The sequence below is a fragment of the Candoia aspera genome, chromosome 1 (assembly GCF_035149785.1).
Source record: "Candoia aspera isolate rCanAsp1 chromosome 1, rCanAsp1.hap2, whole genome shotgun sequence".
Classification (NCBI taxonomy): domain Eukaryota; kingdom Metazoa; phylum Chordata; class Lepidosauria; order Squamata; family Boidae; genus Candoia; species Candoia aspera.
In genome coordinates, this window is record NC_086153.1 from 313,456,967 (window position 1) to 313,476,454 (window position 19,488).

At 40.4% G+C, this 19,488-nt stretch overlaps 1 protein-coding gene across 1 annotated transcript in view; it reads left to right on the forward strand.

Moving 5' to 3' along the window:
- The window catches only part of AMN (amnion associated transmembrane protein), an 86,370-nt gene that overhangs the window by 7,372 nt on the left and 59,510 nt on the right, over positions 1 to 19,488 (forward strand). Inside the window, exons 2-3 of the mRNA XM_063290361.1 lie at positions 7,105 to 7,223; positions 7,307 to 7,351. Coding sequence (XP_063146431.1) covers positions 7,105 to 7,223; positions 7,307 to 7,351 — 164 coding nt within the window. The remainder of the gene's footprint in view (positions 1 to 7,104; positions 7,224 to 7,306; positions 7,352 to 19,488) is intronic.

A 19,488-nucleotide genomic window follows, 5' to 3' on the forward strand; every position in this document is an offset into this window, starting at 1 on the left:
TGCAGAATATGGTGGACCTATTACTTCCTGTGATTTGGATGTTACAGTTCTTTTGATGTAACCTAAAATTGCGTTTGCTTTTTTTTTGATGCTACGTCACATGGCTGAGTCATATGCAGTGGAGGATCAAATACCGTTCTAGTTCACACATAGAATTACCATCTGCACTCATGTCTTTTTATTTTCACTTCTGTTTTTAAGGCATCATCGATAAAAACATTTTTTATTTCTTCTGTTTCTCTCTCAGGTTAGCCAACTCTGCACTGTCAACAAATAGGGATGATTTATTACATAACTGCCCCTTGAACTCCACTGCGAAACTCCAGTTAGGTCTCCCTGATTGGTCTGTCAGGAAGTGAAAAGATTTATTTTTCAAGTTGTAAAGAATTGGTTCCAAACTGCCTATGGTATTAAAAATATATCTAACTTTTGTTTTCTTCTAAATTGAATCATATGAGTTAGTGGGGAGGAATCAAGATCGAAATTATAGCATCTGGGGGAGAGTTTTTCTAGCTCTTTTCTCCATTGCAGAAGTGATCCACATAGAAACATTCTCTCTGAAGTTGCTATTACTTGGAGGAGAAGTTTCCATTGACACTACAATATATCCTCTTTTAGTTCTTCTTTAGCTTGGTGGAGATTACTCACCATGTGAGATAAACTTTAGTTTCCCTTAAAGCTGAGAAACTTGATTTTATTCTCTGTGGCGGTGTTTCAGAAGTTGGAAGATTGCTTCACATCTCATCTCAGTTATCTTTCCTCAAGGTTTCAAATACACAACTTCTTCAATATCTCCTCATAGGGATTAGATTCTAGTTCTTTGATCATCTTTGTTGCCCGTTTTTAAATTAATTTCTTTGAATCCTTATTAAAACTTGTTCTTGTTTATTCGTTCAGTCGCTTCCGACTCTTCATGACTTCATGGACCAGCCCATGCGAGAGCTTCCTGTCGGTCGTCAACACCCCCAGCTCCCCCAGGGACGAGTCCATCACCTCTAGAATATCATCCATCCACCTTGCCCTTGGTCGGCCCCTCTTCCTTTTGCCCTCCACTCTCCCTAGCATCAGCATCTTCTCCAGGGTGTCCTGTCTTCTCATTATGTGGCCAAAGTATTTCAGTTTTGTCTTTAATATCATTCCCTCAAGTGAGCAGTCTGGCTTTATTTCCTGGAGGATGGACTGGTTGGATCTTCTTGCAGTCCACGGCACTCTCAGAATTTTCCTCCAGCAAAACAGCTCGAAAGCATCAATCTTCCTTCTCTCAGCCTTCCTTATGGTCCAGCTCTCGCAGCCATATGTTACTACGGGGAACACCATTGCTTTAACTATGCGGACCTTTGTTGTCAGTGTGATGCCTCTGCTCTTAACTATTTTATCGAGATTTGTCATTGCTCTTCTTCCAAGGATTAAGCGTCTTCTGATTTCCTGACTGCAGTCAGCATCTGCAGTAATCTTTGCACCTAGGAATACAAAGTCTTTCACTGCTTCTACATTTTCTCCCTCTATTTGCCAGTTATCAATCAAGCTGGTTGCCATAATCTTGGTTTTTTTGAGGTTTAGCTGTAAGCCAGCTTTTGCACTTGCTTCTTTCACCTTCATCATAAGGCTCCTCAGTTCCTCTTCGCTTTCAGCCATCAAAGTGGTATCATCTGCATATCTGAGATTGTTCATGTTTCTTCCAGCGATTTTAACTCCAGCCTTGGATTCCTCAAGCCCAGCACGTCGCATGATGTGTTCTGCGTACAAGTTGAATAGGTAGGGTGAGCGTATACAGCCCTGCCGTACTCCTTTCCCAATCTTAAACCAGTCCGTTGTTCCGTGGTCTGTTCTTACTGTTGCTACTTGGTCGTTATACAGATTCTTCAGGAGGCAGACAAGATGACTTGGTATCCTCATACCACTAAGAACTTGCCACAATTTGTTATGGTCCACACAGTCAAAGGCTTTAGAATAGTCAATAAAACAGAAATAGATGTTTTTCTGAAACTCCCTGGCTTTTTCCATTATTCAGCGGATATTGGCTATTTGGTCCCTAGCTCCTCTGCCTTTTCTAAACCCAGCTTGTACATCTGGCAATTCTCGCTCCATGAATTGCTGAAGTCTACCTTGCAGGATCTTGAGCATTACCTTACTGGGATGTGAAATGAGTGCCACTGTTCGATAGTTTGAACATTCTGTAGTGTTCCCCTTTTTTGGTATGAGGATATAAGTTGATTTTTTTCCAGTTTGATGGCCATTCTTGTGTTTTCCAAATTTGCTGGCATATAGCATACATTACCTTGACAGCATCATCTCGCAAGATTTTGAACAGTTCAGCTGGGATGCCGTCATCTCCTGCTGCCTTGTTATTAGCAATGCTTCTTAAGGCCCATTCAACCTCACTCTTCAGAATGTCTGGCTCTAGCTCCCTGACCACACCATCAAAGCTATCCCCGATATTGTTATCCTTCCTATACAGGTCTTCCATATATTCTTGCCACCTTTTCTTGATCTCTTCTTCTTCTGTTAGGTCCTCGCCATCTTTGTTTTTGATCATACCCATTTTGGCCTGGAATTTACCTCCAATGTTTCTAATTTTCTGGAAGAGGTCTCTTGTCCTTCCTATTCTATTGTCTTCTTCCACTTCCGTGCATTGCTTGTTTAAAAATAATTCCTTATCTCTTCTGGCTAACCTCTGGAATTTTGCATTTAATTGGGCATATCTCCCCCTATCACTGTTGCCTTTTGCTTTCCTTCTTTCTTGGGCTACTTCTAGTGTCTCAGCAGACAGCCATTTTGCGTTCTTGGTTTTCTCTCTCTTTGGGATGTATTTTGTTGCCGCCTCCTGAACAATGTTGTGAACTTCTGTCCAGAGTTCTTCCAGGACCCTATCTACTAAGTCCAGTCCCTTAAATCTATTCTTCACCTCCACTGCATATTCCTTAGGAATATTAGTGAGCTCATATCTAGCTGATCTGTGGGTCTTCCCTAATCTCTCTAGTCTGATCCTAAATTGTGCAATAAGAAGTTTGTGATCTGAACTACAGTCAGCTGCAGTTCTTGTTTTTACCAACTGTATAGATGTCCGCCACCTTTGGCTGCAAAGGATGTAGTCAATCTGATTTCGGTGTTGTCCATCTGGGGAAGTCCATGTATAAAGTCGTCTCTTAGGTTGCTGGAAGAGAGTGTTTGTTATGCAGAGTGAGTTGTCTTGGCAAAATTCTATCAGCCTATGTCCTGCTTCGTTTTGTTCTCCCAGGCCATGCTTACCTGTAATTCCAGGTGTCATTTGACTGCCCACCTTAGCATTCCAGTCTCCTGTGATGAAAATAACATCTCTTTTAGGCGTGTTGTCCAGTAGGTGCTGCAGATCCTCATAGAACTGCTCTACTTCAGCTTCTTCAGCATCTGTGGTTGGGGCGTATATCTGGATCACTGTGATGTTAGATGGCTTGCCCTGAATTTGAATTGAGATCATTCTATCATTTTTTGGATTGTATCCGAGCACTGCTTTCGCCACTTGACTATTAATTATGAAGGCTACTCCATTTCTTCTGTGGTCCTGTTGTCCACAGTAGTAGATCTGGTGGTCATCTGATGTGAAGTGGCCCATTCCAGTCCATTTCAGTTCACTGGCGCCCAAAATGTCTATCTTTAATCTTGACATCTCACCAATGACCACATCCAATTTGCCCTGGCTCATAGATCTTACATTCCAGGTTCCAATGGGGTGTTGATCCTTAGAACATTGGATTCGCCGTTCACCACCAGCACCGTCGACCGCTAGCCATTCTTTCGGCTTTGAGCTAGCTGCGTCATCACGTCTGGGGCTAATTGAACTCATCCTCTGTTCCTCCCCAGTAGCATTTTGGCCATCTTCCGACCTGGGGGTCTCATCTTCCGATGGTATACCGACATATCTCTGGTTGTACTGATCCATTTAGTTTTCAGGGCAAGAATACTGGGGTGGGTTGCCATTACCTTCCCCAGGGATCACTTTTAGTCTGACCTCTCTGTCATGACCTTCCTGTCTTGGGTGGCCCTTCACGGTTTAGCTCATGGCATCATTGAGGTGCTCAAGCTCCAGCACCATGGCAAGGTAATGATCCTTTGCTGAAGTTATTAAAACTAGAGTTACAAAAAGTACTGGTGGTGAGGGGTCAAGCGAAATAGAGTGGAATGATTATTTCCCATGATTTGGAAATTTACTTATGTTGATACAGCCTAAAATTGCATTTGTTTTCTTTGCAGCCAGATCACACTGCTGGCTCATATTCAGTCTGTAAGAAACTACACTTCCAAGATCTTTTTCATAAGTACTATTACCAGGTGTCTGACAGGTCTGTAATTTTCTGGATTTTTTCTCCTTTCTGAAGATAGGTATAACATTTCCTTCCTCTAATCATCTGGCACTTCACTCAGAATTTCTCAAAGGTAATACTTGGTCAGATTATTGCCTAACTCCTTCAATACACTACAGTGCAATTAATTTGGTCCAGGAGATTTAAACTCATCCAAAATACAAAGTTATTCTCTGACCATCTTTGCATCAGTCACAGACTTCAATCCTGCGCCTTCACAATTTCCAGGTGAAGCAACATTCTTATTACCTGGCAGCATTTTGCCTTCTTCACTAAGCAGCTGGTATACGGATCCTTTTCCTTTCCTTTTGATAGTACTTTTGTTGTTGTTGTTATTCTTCATAAACTTTGTAGCCTCAGCTCCTTCTGAACTTTTAATTTCCTGGCACCAGCTCTACAGTTTTCAGCCTCCTATCTGTACTATTCCTTGGTAACCTGGTCAGCAACACAAGTCAGGAATTTCCCAGAAGAACTGTGTTTGCCAGAGGGGAAGGTATATTTGAAAGAGAGAAAATCGTCAACAGATTTTGTAACTTCCTTTTCCTAGAACAAAGAGTGATACAGGGGAAAGGTAGTCAGTTTATTCAGGATGATTGCCCCTGCTGGATTGACATCCCAAAATAGATGATGTTAAAATCTTTAACTATCAAAGGTAAATGTTGATTTTAATCTTTCTGCATGTGCATACAGACAGTACATAAAGTGCTGTGTAGACTGTATGAATGAGCAGAAGAATGAAAGAAACATTACTTGGCTGAAAAGTGTTCCATTAGATCATGAGATGCTTCACCAATTCTCCTAAGAGTGGGCACTGAAAACATTAACCAAGGGCACTTTCATACTATCACTATTTCATTTCCCAAGTCTTCATATGCAGCAGAAAGCTATTTATTTGTTTGTTTGTTTGTTTATTTATTTATTTTCTATCCTGCCTTTATATGACTACTGTATCTTAACTTCTGCTGATCTGAAATGCTGAGAACATGGGGCAAAGTTCCCAAGCCACTGCAATTTCTTTCGAAGCAAAATCCACTGACCATTTCTCCACATCAAAGGAAGGGGTTCTTCCATGCCAAGCAAAAAGGGGAAATTAAGAAAACATTGATAAATTTCATCTTTCTCTTTTTGCTTGCTTGCAACACTGACAAGCTATTATTTCCCTTATAGGACCAGAAGTTCAGGACTACAGGTAGTCCTCACTTAATGACCACAATTAGGACTGGAATTTCAGTTGCTAAGCGAAATGGTTGTTACGTGAATCCAACCTGATTTTTCGACCTTTTTGTGGCATGGGCATTAAGCAAACCACGTGGTCATTAAGCAAAACACACAGTTCCCTGTTGACTTTGCTTGTGGGAAGCCAGCTGGGATGGTCAAAAATGGTGATCACGTGACCACAGGATGCTGCGATGGTCAGAAATGTGAACCAGTTGCCAAACGTCCAAATTGTGATCATGCAACCACGGGGACACTGTGGCAGTTGTAAGTGTGAGGACTGCTCAGGAGTTGGTTTTTCAGTACTGTCATAAATCCAAACCATCACTAAATGAATGGTTGTTAAGCGAGGACTACCTTTAAGGAGGAGGTGTGGTAATAATTCCCTCCAGTGGGGAAATGGAGCCTCAGCATCTCAAACACTAACAAAGGTGGGGGGAGCAGTATCACAGCAATTTCAATTACTTCAAGTCAGTGCTCTCCCAACATTGCTGACATTCTGCGAACACAGAAGTCTGGAGCTACTTTCAGACTGGTTCAGAATTCTTCTGTGGAAATACCCCTAAAAGGCCTGTTGTGGTGGAATCCTCATAACTAGGAGTCAGAAATCTTTTTCACTTAATCTCATTTATGGCAATTCCATCTTCCAGGACAAAGCCATCCTCTGAGAAGACTAGACTTGTGAGAAAGTATTTTAAAAATAATAGCAAATGACAGCTCTTCATCATAATGAATACAAAACACTGCAAGGGTCTTCTGGGGCAGGAATTCATTCACAATCCATTTGCTACATTTACTTAGAAGATGAGGAACAACTTCAGATGTGACAGAGAATCAGCTTGTCCAGTATCTATGCATGATTATTTTCTTTAGATGTTGCAGGAGAAGCATGAATTGTGTGGGGATCTGCTTACTGTAGTGCTTGCTGGAATTTGCCATATTTAAAGACTTCCTGGGAATTTTCTAGAAATCACTGTCTAGAGCAAGCAGCTATGTTGTGGTGGAACAATATTTAAGTAGGAAATAAACAACAATAATAGGAGGAGGAAACCAGTGCAACTAAATAACGAATGTGTTACTTGTTACCTACCCCATCATTCTGTCCTTAAAATGAACAGGCAGCATTGGCTACTGCATGCAAGCCAAAGTATACAGAGCAGTATACTCTGTATATTTAGTACTACTTGATATAACAATACAGACAGGAAGCATTCTGCAATAAAGCAAAAGTGCTGTTGAAAATACAATAAAGCACAACACATAGGATTGGTAAGTCTTTGTGCTGTCATCAAGGGTATCAATCAGTGTGGCCAGGGTGTATCAAGTGGCACTTTAAGGCCTGTGGTGATATCTGAAATATATAGCTACTTGATTTTTTTGAGTGGATTAGTAAAAAAAAGATCTGTACGTATGAAGGAAAAGGCCAAGGATCAATGTTTCAATGGTGTCCATTGTAATCATGCAGTGATAGGAGTAAGAAAATCAGACATCCCAAAGCTTGTTGATACTACAGTCTTCCCCCCCCCCCACCCCTTTTGGTCTTTCTCAGGCACTTCAGTTGCTGTGTACAAACAATGGATTCCAAACACAAATTTTGAAAATGCTTCTAACTGGGATCAAAACCGAGTTCCATGTGCCAAGGATGTCATCCTTTTTGGGAGTAGTAAGGTGCTTAATTTTTGAATCAAAACCAAAATTCGCAAAGCCAGTCTTTCGGGAATTTGGTCTTTACCTGTCTTCATTTCTTCCAGATCGTATCAGTTTTCGTCCAGGCATCCCACTCCTTGACAGACATGGTAAGTGTATTCCTTATTGTGACATGTACAAAAGGGTAACACCTAAATGTATTGCATACCTAAAATTGTACTGCAGGTGGATGAGACTAATTTTGGGTCATTCCTATTTATGTTGTACCAGTGCAAGTATTGCTGACTTTTAGAGTGATAAAGAAAAACAAGCCCAAACAATGGTGTTTGCAGTGCATGGTTAAAAAAGTCAAGATGGCAGTCGAACTGCGATCAAAGAAAGTGCAGTCAAGAGTCTGCATGCAGCACACGTAAAAAACAGGCAGAGTTTCAAGCACACCATTGTGGCTGCCATCTGGACTTTTTGACCATGCCTTGTGGACACCTCTGAGTCCAAGATCAATTGCTTGTTATCTCTTGATAACCTTGACATATGTTCCTTAGAGAGAGACACTTGAAAAGGTGCCCATCCTCCAAGAACCGTGGTTCAGTGGACCAATAAAAAAAGTCCTATTCAGGTTAGATACATTTCTCTAGTGGTTGAGCAGGACTACCATATTTTAAAATATGCGTTCCGAGATAATGTGCAGCAGCCTGAAACTGCTTCTGATGCCAATTCATTTGCTAAGGAACTGTTTTGAGTTGATTCTGTTATAAAATTCCTGTACGTTGCAGAGAATTCTGCATGTGTTTGGGGATACTCCAGAGCAGTGTTTCTCAACCTTGTCAACTTTAAATGTGTGGACTTCAACTCCCAGAATTCCCCAGCCAGCAAGGCTGGCTGGAGAATTCTGAGAGTTAAAGTCCGCACATCTTAAAGTTGACAAGGTTGAGAAACACTGCTCTAGGGAATTAAAGCAGAGATTTGAGGCCTCATGGTTTACAGTTTTAAGTGAGTAAAGATAAGTAAACTCTCCACCAAATTTACCACAACTCATGGCAACTACATGGATGCATCCATATTGTTTTCTTGGCAACCACAAGGAATTGGTCTGAACTGCCTTATTCTAGGACTTTTTTAGATTATTATTTCCTAGTATAACCTACAGCCTCAGGATTTCCATGCAATTACTAACCAGACCCAACTCTGCTTCGATTTTTTAGGATCAATTTAGTTGAGCCTTGCCATTTGTTTTGACTTAAGTCAGTACCCTGTTCTTCTATTTTTATGTAAGAGCAACTTGCTCCTGCTTAAGTGACAAATGTCAGGGTTGCCAGTGCTTACTTAGGATTCTTGTAGAACAATGTTGGTCAACATTGCTGGACTCAAATATCTCTCAGTATTGGCCAGAATTGAATTCAGGAATTGCAGGGCTTCCGTGTCTGAAGATGTACATATTGCCATCCCAATTTGGAAAGAGGACCCTGGAGACTGAGAGAATTTTTATGACAGTTTATTTGGCAATGTATACAGGCATAAGGTGAGGATTCACAGGTTCTCATAATCAATACTCCATGTAATTCTTGTTCTCCATCTGTTTCAAGGGGAACCACAGTGTCATCAAATTTCTTGTAGCAAAAAAGTCAGCTCTTTACCTCCTTTTCAAACCTATTTTCAGAACAGATGGCTTAAATCTATGGACAAGGTTTGCCCTCTCCACTTGGTCTAGCAGGATAAAATTGACTCATCTTTCCTCTATAACTTATAATTTCTTGGAACTAGTCTAACTTCTCCTGAAAAACCACTTTCCTTTGTCATATCTTAAGATATATTGGCTCAGGAAATCCAGACAAATGCTTCTGCTTCCAGAAATCATAGAGTCAAAATTAGATTTTGACTCTACCAACATCTTGATCAACTCAGAAGCCCAAGACATTATGTTATTGAGCTGGTTCCTGAGATACTCAAACCAAATATTTAATGTCTTCTGGGTTGTTTGAATAAATATGGTTGTATATTTATTCTCTACAGTGCTCCATTCATTACATGCATCCCTTTCCCACAAAGTATGAGCTATTCTTGCACTTTTCTGTTCACTTCTCTTTGTGTAGGTTTGTGTACATGAGTGTGGGGGAAGGTGAGCGCTGCAGATTTATGACATCTTTGTAATACTTATACGTATATATTAAAACCAGAAAGTAACAAATCTGAAGTAGGCAACTTGTGGCAATCCCAATGCTGCTGAATTACAACTCCCAGCCTCACTACCACTGCTCACACTTGCTGGGGCTTCTGGGAATTAGTTCAGCATCACTTGGAGTACCACAGGTTCCCTGCTCCTACAGTTACACCCCATAGATTCCACACTAAAAGGTACCATCAACTTTGGGCCTCCTGATAGATTACAGTATTTTTCTCTGTTTTCCTTTTCCTCTGCTGTCTCATTTACAATACCAGTTGCTATTCCTCAGTTATTCACACCTCTTCTCCTCTCAGCCAGAGTATTATTCTTTCCAAGTTATGATGGGTCTCTTATTCAGAAACAAAGAGTTGCCAGGAAACTGGCAATGAGCCATTAGCTCCAACTGATGGAATCCTAATGAACCTTCTGAACTGTTGACTAGCAATCAGCCAAAGAAAGTACCTATAAAGCTAGACTGTCTTCTCTCTTTTCAATCTGTACACACTCTTCAGAAACCTAAAACATTCAGTATGAACAATCCTACATTTGGAAAGAGTGAGGCTATGTAACTGAGTAACCTCCCTCCACGTGTGTTTTCTTATTAATGCATTTCTGTTTCTTCCAAATGCTTGAGCTTCTAAGAATGGGTTGTGCCCTAGACCCTTTTCCTCTAATAGCTTCATCTAACTATTGTGCACTTGGGCATTCTTAAAGCATTTAATAGCCTAGTCAACATGCACAAGTGAAACAAAATTATTTTGAAGCACACAGCCCTTAGTTGCTGCTGTAAACAATGATTCTGTCAAAATATCTGCTTTTTCATTCCCCCCCCCCCCCAAACAGCATTCGTCCTAGGAACCTGAGGTTGCTACGGTGATTTGATTTCCCAGTGAGTGAGTTATCAACCATTAAATAGCTACATTCAAAACTGCACAATGCAACAATATGCAGTTGCCTTTTCCCATATGAGGGACGCGGTGGCGCTGCGGATTAAACCGCTGAGCTGCTGAGCTTGCTGATCGGAAGGTTGGCGGTTCAAATCCACGTGACGGGGTAGCGCCCGTTGCTAGTCCCAGCTCCTGCCAACCTAGCAGTTAGAAAGCATGCAAATGTGAGTAGATTAATAGGTACCGCTTCGGTGGGCAGGTAACAGCATTCTGTGTAGTCATGCCAGCCACATGACCACGGAACTGTCTACGGACAAACACCGGCTCTTTGGCTTTGAAACAGAGATGAGCACTGCCCCCTAGAGTTGGACATGATTGGACTTAATGTCAAGGGAAACCTTTACCTTTACCTTTTTCCCATATGACTATGTCTACTTGGTTCAATTGTCAATGGAGGCACTAGCTCCATCTCCTGTCCCCACTGGAAGGAGCGGGACAAGGCTGTTTTAGCTGCAACCCTCAGCTTGCATGACCTGGTGATGATCAGTTGTTTTCAACTCTTTATTGTTAATTGGCATCTTATATACTGTAGGATGTTTCAAATACATATATTGCTATTCTTATTGATGGCTTGGTTTTCTTTCTTCCTATGTGATATCATAATAAGTCTATTCTTTTTATAATGAGTCTTTTCTTGAAGTTTAAATGAAAATTTAATTAATAATTTTGTTGCTTTGAAACCTTTTCTATTATCTGCCTTGAGAGTCTTTTAATAGTCAAAATTTGGAATGCAGATGTTTTAATTAGAAAAGTAAAATTTGGATTATGAAAAGTGTTGGAAGCTGTTCAGTATCAAAAGATGGAATAAAATTATATCATTGACTGATTAATTGATTGATTGATTGATTGATTATGTTCCATCAAGTCGTTTTCGACTCCTAGAGACCACATAGATAGGTTTTCTCCATGACGATCTATCCCTCACCTGGTCTTTCAAACTTATATCATAGCAATAGAAGAATATATAGAATGTAATGCAATCTGCCATTTGCAAACTACTGATCACCAGACAGATCATTCAGTAAGATTTCCAGGAATTAAGAAGGGTTTAGTCAGATTTTTGCTTCTTTCTTGTAATTCTTACCTAGTTTATTTGTTTCCTTATATTTATATTCTACTTCTTATCTGTTAGAGCAATATATGTAGTTCCCTTATTAGAGGATGTCTGAAGGGAGGGGGTAAAAAAATTCAAGATGGCAGCCACAACCATGTGATTGGAGCCCTGCCTCTTTTTATGTGCGGACACATATAAAAAATGGGCTGGGGCTTTGATTGCATGGTTCTGGCTGCCATCTTGACTTTTTAACTCCCCCACATCCTGGCCAGGACAATTAACTCTAGCCCTATCCCAAACTTTGTATGGGCAGTTAATTCTGATTCTTTAAATTAGGGGGTTGATGGGACGAATACCACAGTACTCTGGCTCGGACAGAAAACCATCCCCAAAGCAAGGATCAGTTCATTCTTTAGAATATTTTCTCTCAGGCACTTCCTTTTAAAGGAAAGAAACTGGCTAAAATCCAGAAACAATCCATACCCTAGTAGACTGTAGGTGACAGCATCTTATAAGAGTCTTCCCAGCCTGGTTTCCCACAGAGGTAAGAAAGAATCATTGGCATTCTAGTCCACAACCTAATGAGTGTCTCAGATGAGCAAGGCTATCTTAGAAAAACTAGGTTACGGGTTGGCTGATGTGCAAATTCTGCAATAGAAAATTACATCCAGAGAAACATTTTCATGTGTTCCAGTTGTGAAAATTACTGTGTGTGGGATGGAGCAGTGACTCTCTGTTCCTAGTCCACTAGACAGTGCTTTGGGTTTTTTTTCCCCTTTCCAAATATCTGCTGTCTGGCAGTAAGGATCTGAGCCAATCACTGCAGAAATGGCTGTTGGGGAAAAGTATCGTTTCTTCTAGTTAATATGGTTGGTGTTTAGTGTATCTTGTTGCCTCTTTCCTTTATTGATGTGGTAGGTTTCTTTTCATTTTCTAAGGGTCATGCATGAGTTCATCTGTCCAAATAACCCTTATAATTTTATTTGTGATAATTTATTCAAGCTGTTTAAACTGCTAATTACTTGACTGTTTAATAGGACAACATGCTGTGTTTAACTGGTCTATAAACATCCACATGAGAATTCTTGTACTTCACTGTGTATAATTATTTTAAACTTGTGGTATTTTAGGAGAAAAGCTATATAGAGGTAAAATGGTGAGATGTTAAAGCTAAACCAGTCAAGTTTCTGCATGTTATGCTATAGTTTTTTTTAAAAAAATCTAAATTATGGAAAAAAAAACTGATTATTATACCAGGACAAGGTTTTTTGACTGCCCCTTTTCTTCGGTACTCTGATTTTTCCTTGAAGTACATATTATAGTTATTATTAGTTGGCAGAGCATCCCATCATTCTAGCAATAGTTCACCAGGGAAGAAGTGTAGGAAGGGGAGGATCTGCAGCTTGTTTATTTTTCTTCAGAACAAATAATACGTCAATTCTGTTCAATGCAAGGGAATATACTTAGTTAGTTATGGAGATAGAAAGCTGTGTTTGTTTAAAAGAATTTGACCATAAAGTTTCTCATACCCTTTTTCTAATTCCTCAGTATTTCCTTTTTTGGTCTTCCTAATATTAGAATTTCTGACATTGGGAAAGGCCAACTTCTGCCCAATAAAAGGGCTAATCCAATATAATCTAAGTAAGGCTGTGTCTCTGATGATGGAGAAGGAAACTCATGTATCCTATGGACAGTCCCCAGGAGCTATAGTATTACATAATATTTTGTAGTATTCTGCAGAAGCCTCTGCAATTCTCAGAATGCATCTTTCCATACATATAATTCCCCAAATGACCTTACAGTCCAAACAATGGAAGGTGCTCATGAATGAGAAGGCCATTTTAATAATGTTTCCCCTGGCTATAGAAAAACATCACCAGAGAACTTTCTCAGAGTCTAATTTGATATCCTATTGATGTTCAGCAAACATTTTATTTTCTTGAATCTTTTAATCTTGAAAAAGAATAAGAATATAATTATTATAATTATTAAGAATAAAATAGTGTGCAGCAGTGGTATTACTGTGAGTGTTTTAGTTCTGTTCACAACCTGTTTGATCAGAAGAGGCAGTTTGACTAAAATAGATTGTAGCTTAACTGTGGAACTTCCTTCTTCTGGTGTTCTGGGTTGCTGCAGTGCGTTAGTGCTTGTCTGAAGAATGTTCTTACAGACAAGCACTAATGCACTGCAGCAACCCAGAACACCAGAAAAATGAAACAGATCACCTATACAGCATCTTCCAGCAAAATGCATACCCCCCACCAACTTTATCAAAAAGTGCCTGACCACTCAACCCACTACAACCCAACCAACAGAAGCTATGAAAAGGATAACTCTGCCATACATCAGAAACATCTCAGAAACTACCAACAGACTGTTACAAGCACACGGCATCACCGTAGCACATAAACCAACTAAAGCCCTCCAAACCATCTTAAGTAAACCAAAAGACCCAGCAGCCCTAGAAGAGAAAACAGGAGTCATCTGCAACCTACAGTGTAAGGACCGTAGCAGCCACTATGTAGGACAGGCAAGCAGAAGACTAGCAGAGCGCATCCACGAACACCAACTAGCAGTCAGAAGACACAATGAGAACTCCTTAATCTCACAACACATGGACAGACTTAACCATACTTTCAACTGGGAAACAGTCAGCATCCTAAATCAAGCCAAATCCAAAAATGCTGGAGAATTCCTGGAAGCCTGGCACTCAGACAAAGCAGTCATCAACAGACACATAGAGGTAAACAGCATTTACATACCATTCAGAAGAGACAATAGAAAAACCAAAAGACCAGTACACTCCCTTGCCAGCAATCAACACCCAGATATGCAAAGATTAACACTAGGATTTGTTAATATGTTTTCTACTACAGATTAAGGTTACTATGGTAACTAATCATTTTGGCCGGGTGAAGAGGTTGAATTTAATTGTCCCCTTTTCAGTGTTAATGGTTGCATTGCCTAAGGGGAAGAACTTGCCTGGACTTGTTTTAGTTTCAGTTTCCCTTCTGTGTAGGCTTGCAGAGAATATGCAGCTGAGAGAAATCTCTCCTCTCAGCAAACAGCCTTTAAATATGTTTGTTTTCTGTAAATAAAATTATTTTTATAGAAATGCCTGGTGTGTGACTTTTCTGATCTCTCCTGGGCCAAATGCTTTCTAGCACTCTGCCAACAGGATTAACACCAGATGAACCATCAAACAGCACAATATACCCTAATCAAGGAACTATTAACTCAGTCAATCAACCTAGCAGCAAACAACAGCTCAATCAAGGAACTCCCAAGAAGAGAACAACACCTCCACTAACACAAGCTGGGCAAACTATGGTATATAAACAGAGAGCAAGGCCCACTCCCTCTTCGCACTGAAGATGTCTGGCACTGAAACGTCTGCAAGAAAACAAGAAGGCTCAGAGAGCACCAAGGACTCCACAGTTCAACCCTGAGCTACAAATATTCTCAAGTTGGTACAGTTGATTTCTTGAACTAAAACTGTTAAATTTTAGTTCAAGAAAATTAAGGATTTATTCCTTCATCAAATTTTGCTGTATGTTCTAAAGTGCTAGAGTTTTAAATCAAAGTATTACATCTTTGTGGAACTCTCTTTAGCACTGTGTTGAATGAGACTACACAGTGGGCTCACACACTGAACTAAGACATCATTCATCATTTACAAGATATAATGGCTGGATTCACAGAATCGGCTAAGGCACAAATGAGGAAAGTGGCACAAAGAAGCACAGTGGGTAAACCCAACTGTAATTGTGAAGGATGTGGCTCCTTAAAGCAACCTCCCATGTGTGCCTTTCTGAAATGTTGGCTCCCGTTGGCTAATCAACCCTTCTCTTCAATTATGAATAAATTAAAGGAAAACATATATTTGGTCTCAGTTCATGGCTGAGGTGATACTGACTGCTGATAGAGCATTTACTAGAAAATTTGGGATCATGAGATAGAGGAGAAAAGAAGCTTACAGATAGACCTCACTTAGCGAACACAATTGGGACTGGCAAATCCATCACTAAGTGCTATGGTTGCTAAGCAGAAAATCACATGACCACAATAGGCTTACGATGTCACTTCCTATTCAATCGTTAAGCAAATCACTGTGGTCATTAAGTGAGACATCACATGACTGCAACTTACAATTTTACTTCTGTGTTCTCCATTAACTCTTGCTTGTCGGAAGCTGGTCGTGAAGCACACAAATGGCAATCACATGACTGTGGGATGCTGCGACAACTGTAAATGCAAGGACTAGTTGCAAAGTTATTTTTTACACCGTTGTAACTTCAAATGGTCATTAAATGAGGCAGCTGATAAGCGAGGACTACCTGTGTTTTTAAAAAGTGACTTAAGTGTTGCCTATGTATTTAGAATGCGAAGCTTCTTTCCCATACCTGTCCCACCTACAGCCTCCCCTTTAATTTATTCTAAGATTAGTGACCAGCATCTTGAGAAACTGGTCTTCCATGTCATCACTGCTATTTATGGTGGCAAGGAGATGGAAAACAAAGAATGATTGCTACTGAGGAAGATGTAGAAGGTGAGTATTTCTAATAAAAAACTAGGGTGCCTATGTTTCATTCTTAGCTTCATTTTTTTAAAAAGAATTTTATTGCGTTTGAGACAAAGATAAAATCTACAAAAAACAAAAAACTACAAAAAGAAAAAAAAACTAGAAATGTGTGAAACACAAGAAAAAAGAATTTTAAAGATTACATAGAGAAGTGACTTCCGACTTTCAACAGCAAGAATATACAGCAATTTCCATAATCAATCCCTTACTCTATATCAAACCAAGATCACATTATTTCTATAAATCTTTCCATTAGCACATATACAAATCACTAATGCAATTGCTCCTTCCCCTTATATATATACAGTATGTAAAAAAGGGAATATTATATATATATATAATAACTTCCCTCCCCCATAGAACAACATTTATTTGTTTCCTTCCTAGCACTATTCTATATATTTCTGTCCACTATAATAAAAATCAAATTATAAAAACATATAAATTGTCTACTTTTATAATTGATGATACTACAGCAATCTTAACCCTATTAAACCTCAAAACCAAGCAATTATTATTATACCTTATAGATACCTTATAAATCCTACAAATCAAACAAACCTTTAAAAAAGTCCAGTACATCTTAATCCAAATCATTAAAGAGAAATAAAATCATAATAGCCTCATTATCAGTCCAATTATAGATTCTTAAATTTTTACCCCACTTCAAAATATACTAAGACAGTTACATTTCTCCCTATTACACCTAAGGCATTTTTCTTGCAAAAACCAAACAGCCCAACTGCCTCCCTCAAAAACTCAAACCTCTCAGCAAAAAAACTCCCCCAAAGCAGATACTCTTCTCTCCCATAACATTTCCTCAGCAAGCCATAACAATCCCTCAAAAGTAGTCCTATGTTTGCTGCATGCAGTAATCCAAATACAGGGTGAGGAGAGTGGAAATGATTGTTGTAAGGCTATCTTTGACGAGGGGCAGTGAGGCCACTTGGATTTTTAGTGAAATCATTCATCCAAAAATATCCCCAAACTGATCATTTAGAGAAAGTGCAACAGGAGGAAAGCCACATAACCAGGCAGGCAAACTATTCATCAACATTATCTCTGTCTTCCGGATGAGGCTTCCGGATGGAGAAAATGGCAGACTGACACATCTCCAAAGAGCAGGGACGATGCTGAGGTGGAGAACTGCGACCGGGTGATGAGCCTGGACCAGCGGAGCTTATCCAGATAAGAAGAAGCTAAAGAGATTGCCCACATGTGCTTTCATATCTCAAAGATAGCCCCACATAAAATCCCCCAACTCACATGAACATTTTCACATTGCAAGTGCTCAACTAGACAGCCAGTTTGGTGTAGCAGTTAAGGCACCAGTCCAGAAACCAGGAGACCGTGAGTTCTAGTCCCACCTTAGGCACAAAGCCAGCAGGGTGACCTTGGGCCAGTCACTCTCTCTCAGCCCTAGGAAGCAGGCAATGGCAAATCACTCCTGAAATCTTGCGAAGAAAACAGCAGGGGCTTGTCCAAGCAGTCACCAGGAGTCAACACAGATTCAAAGGCTCACACACACAGGGCTGCAACTAGGGTCTGTGTCACCCGGGGCAAACATGGATTCCGCACCCAATTTGGCGCTCCCCCAGCGCTCATTTTGGCACCCTGCCAGTGCAGCACCCAGGGCACATGCCCCAGTTGCCCCCCACTAGTTGCGGCTCTGCACACACATATACACAAAAGTGCTGAACTGGTGATGGCAAGGGACCACAAGGTTAATTTGAACTTACAGTTTTTCTTTCTTTAATTGCAGAGATCATTCAGATTGCAGACTAATTAGGAGCCTTGTTTCTACATTGCCTAGCAACTGCATGGAGTTAAAGGCGTCTGAGCTGGGCATCTTGTGTGCATTAAAGAAAAAGCCAGGCATGTTCTATAGAGTGTCTTTTCATACCCTGTGGATGTGTGTGTGTGAGAGATAAAGTGCATATGTGTGTGTTGCTTTCAAGCCTATCCCAGTCTGAAAACCATTACGTTGCTTTGGATTTCTTTGGTCTGTTTTATTTCTATACTATGTAAAATATACTGTTTGAATAGCTGTAAAACAGGTTTAAGTAATTAAATGCAGTCTCTTTATGCGACAACCTTCTAATAAGAATTCAGATTTATAGGATAACTATATAGCAAAAGAGTAAATGAATGCTGAGGAGTCAATGAACTCTTCTGCTCATGTGAAGTACAGGAGAAATTAGCAGGGCACAAAGCACCTAAACATAATACAGGGAGATTCCTGCAGGAACACTGGAGGAGGAGAAGGGTGCTTCTAGTGCTCTACTTAAATAGACGGTCGTGTGTTTCAGTGTAAGTTTCCAATCCAGTTGGGAGGACAATTTCTCATTTGGTGACTCATGACAATTCCTTTCCATCTAGTAGATCCTACGTGGTTTGTCCAGAAATTGTGCTTTGTCCAGAGATTGCAATCAGCTCAGCTCAACTCGCGGATTGGCAGCCCTCCCCCGTCATTCCCCTTGAGCCACCTCCTGCCCTACTTAAACGCCCATCCTCCTGAGCCAGCATCCTGGAAGTGATGCTTCCCGATTGTTAGCCTGGAAACTTATACTACTGTGACAACTCTACACCCACACACGAGAATTTCACTGATTTTGCTTCTTTTCCTTTGGGAGGAAAAAGCAACTTTCTTTCTATCTGATTGGATGCTGGCTGCATGGATGTGCCTAGGTAGTCCCCAATAGTCGAGTTCAGTTTTGATGGCCTGTCTTTTTTTTAATGTTTGAAAAATGCCAAAGAAGAATTCTCTACAGCACTAATCTGAATTTTAAGTGCCAGGATGGAAATGAGGATTTCAGGGCCTGCATGGAGAAGCCCCAGCTTAGTTACTAGTTTGGAAGCCGGCAGCCTGTGTCCCCTCCGGTCATCAGCTACTAGAGTTGGTGATGGAGAGAGGCTGGGTATGAGAGGACCTGCACTTCCAGGGTCTGATGAAGGGGAGCATCTGGGCCATGGAAGAGGCCCATATCGCCTCCTTTAGAGAGCAGCTACAATTCATCTACCTCTCTTCTGCTCCTCCCTGATGTGCAGTCACACCAATAATGTTTGTACCATTTAATAAAGTATGGTCTTAAAATTATACTGCTTGTCATATGGCAAAAAGTGACTCTATCATTGCAAGGGGCATGCTTGTGTATATGAAAGGTGGGATGTGTTGCTGTCATTGCTTTCTCCCAAGTGGAAAGGAAAAAAGGAACGGTGGTCGTATAAATAGAGGGTATTTCTGCTCTAAAACCTTCCTCCTCCAAGCTTGATCAATATGTCATTTAGCCATAGCAGTGCTCCCAGGAAAATGAACATCAATTTCACTATTTGCAATAGCCCAGTGGCAAGAAGATTGCTCCATCAGGTTGAGTAAAAATAAATGAGAGTACACATTTCCAGGAGCACTTTTGTGAAACTGCAGAAATTTTTCACTGGCATTCAGGGCAATGCAAAGAAAAGCAAGAGTCTTTGCAGAGAAATTAAACAGAAGCAACCCCAGTATAGTCTCAGAGGCACAATTGGCACACTTATGTAGCATT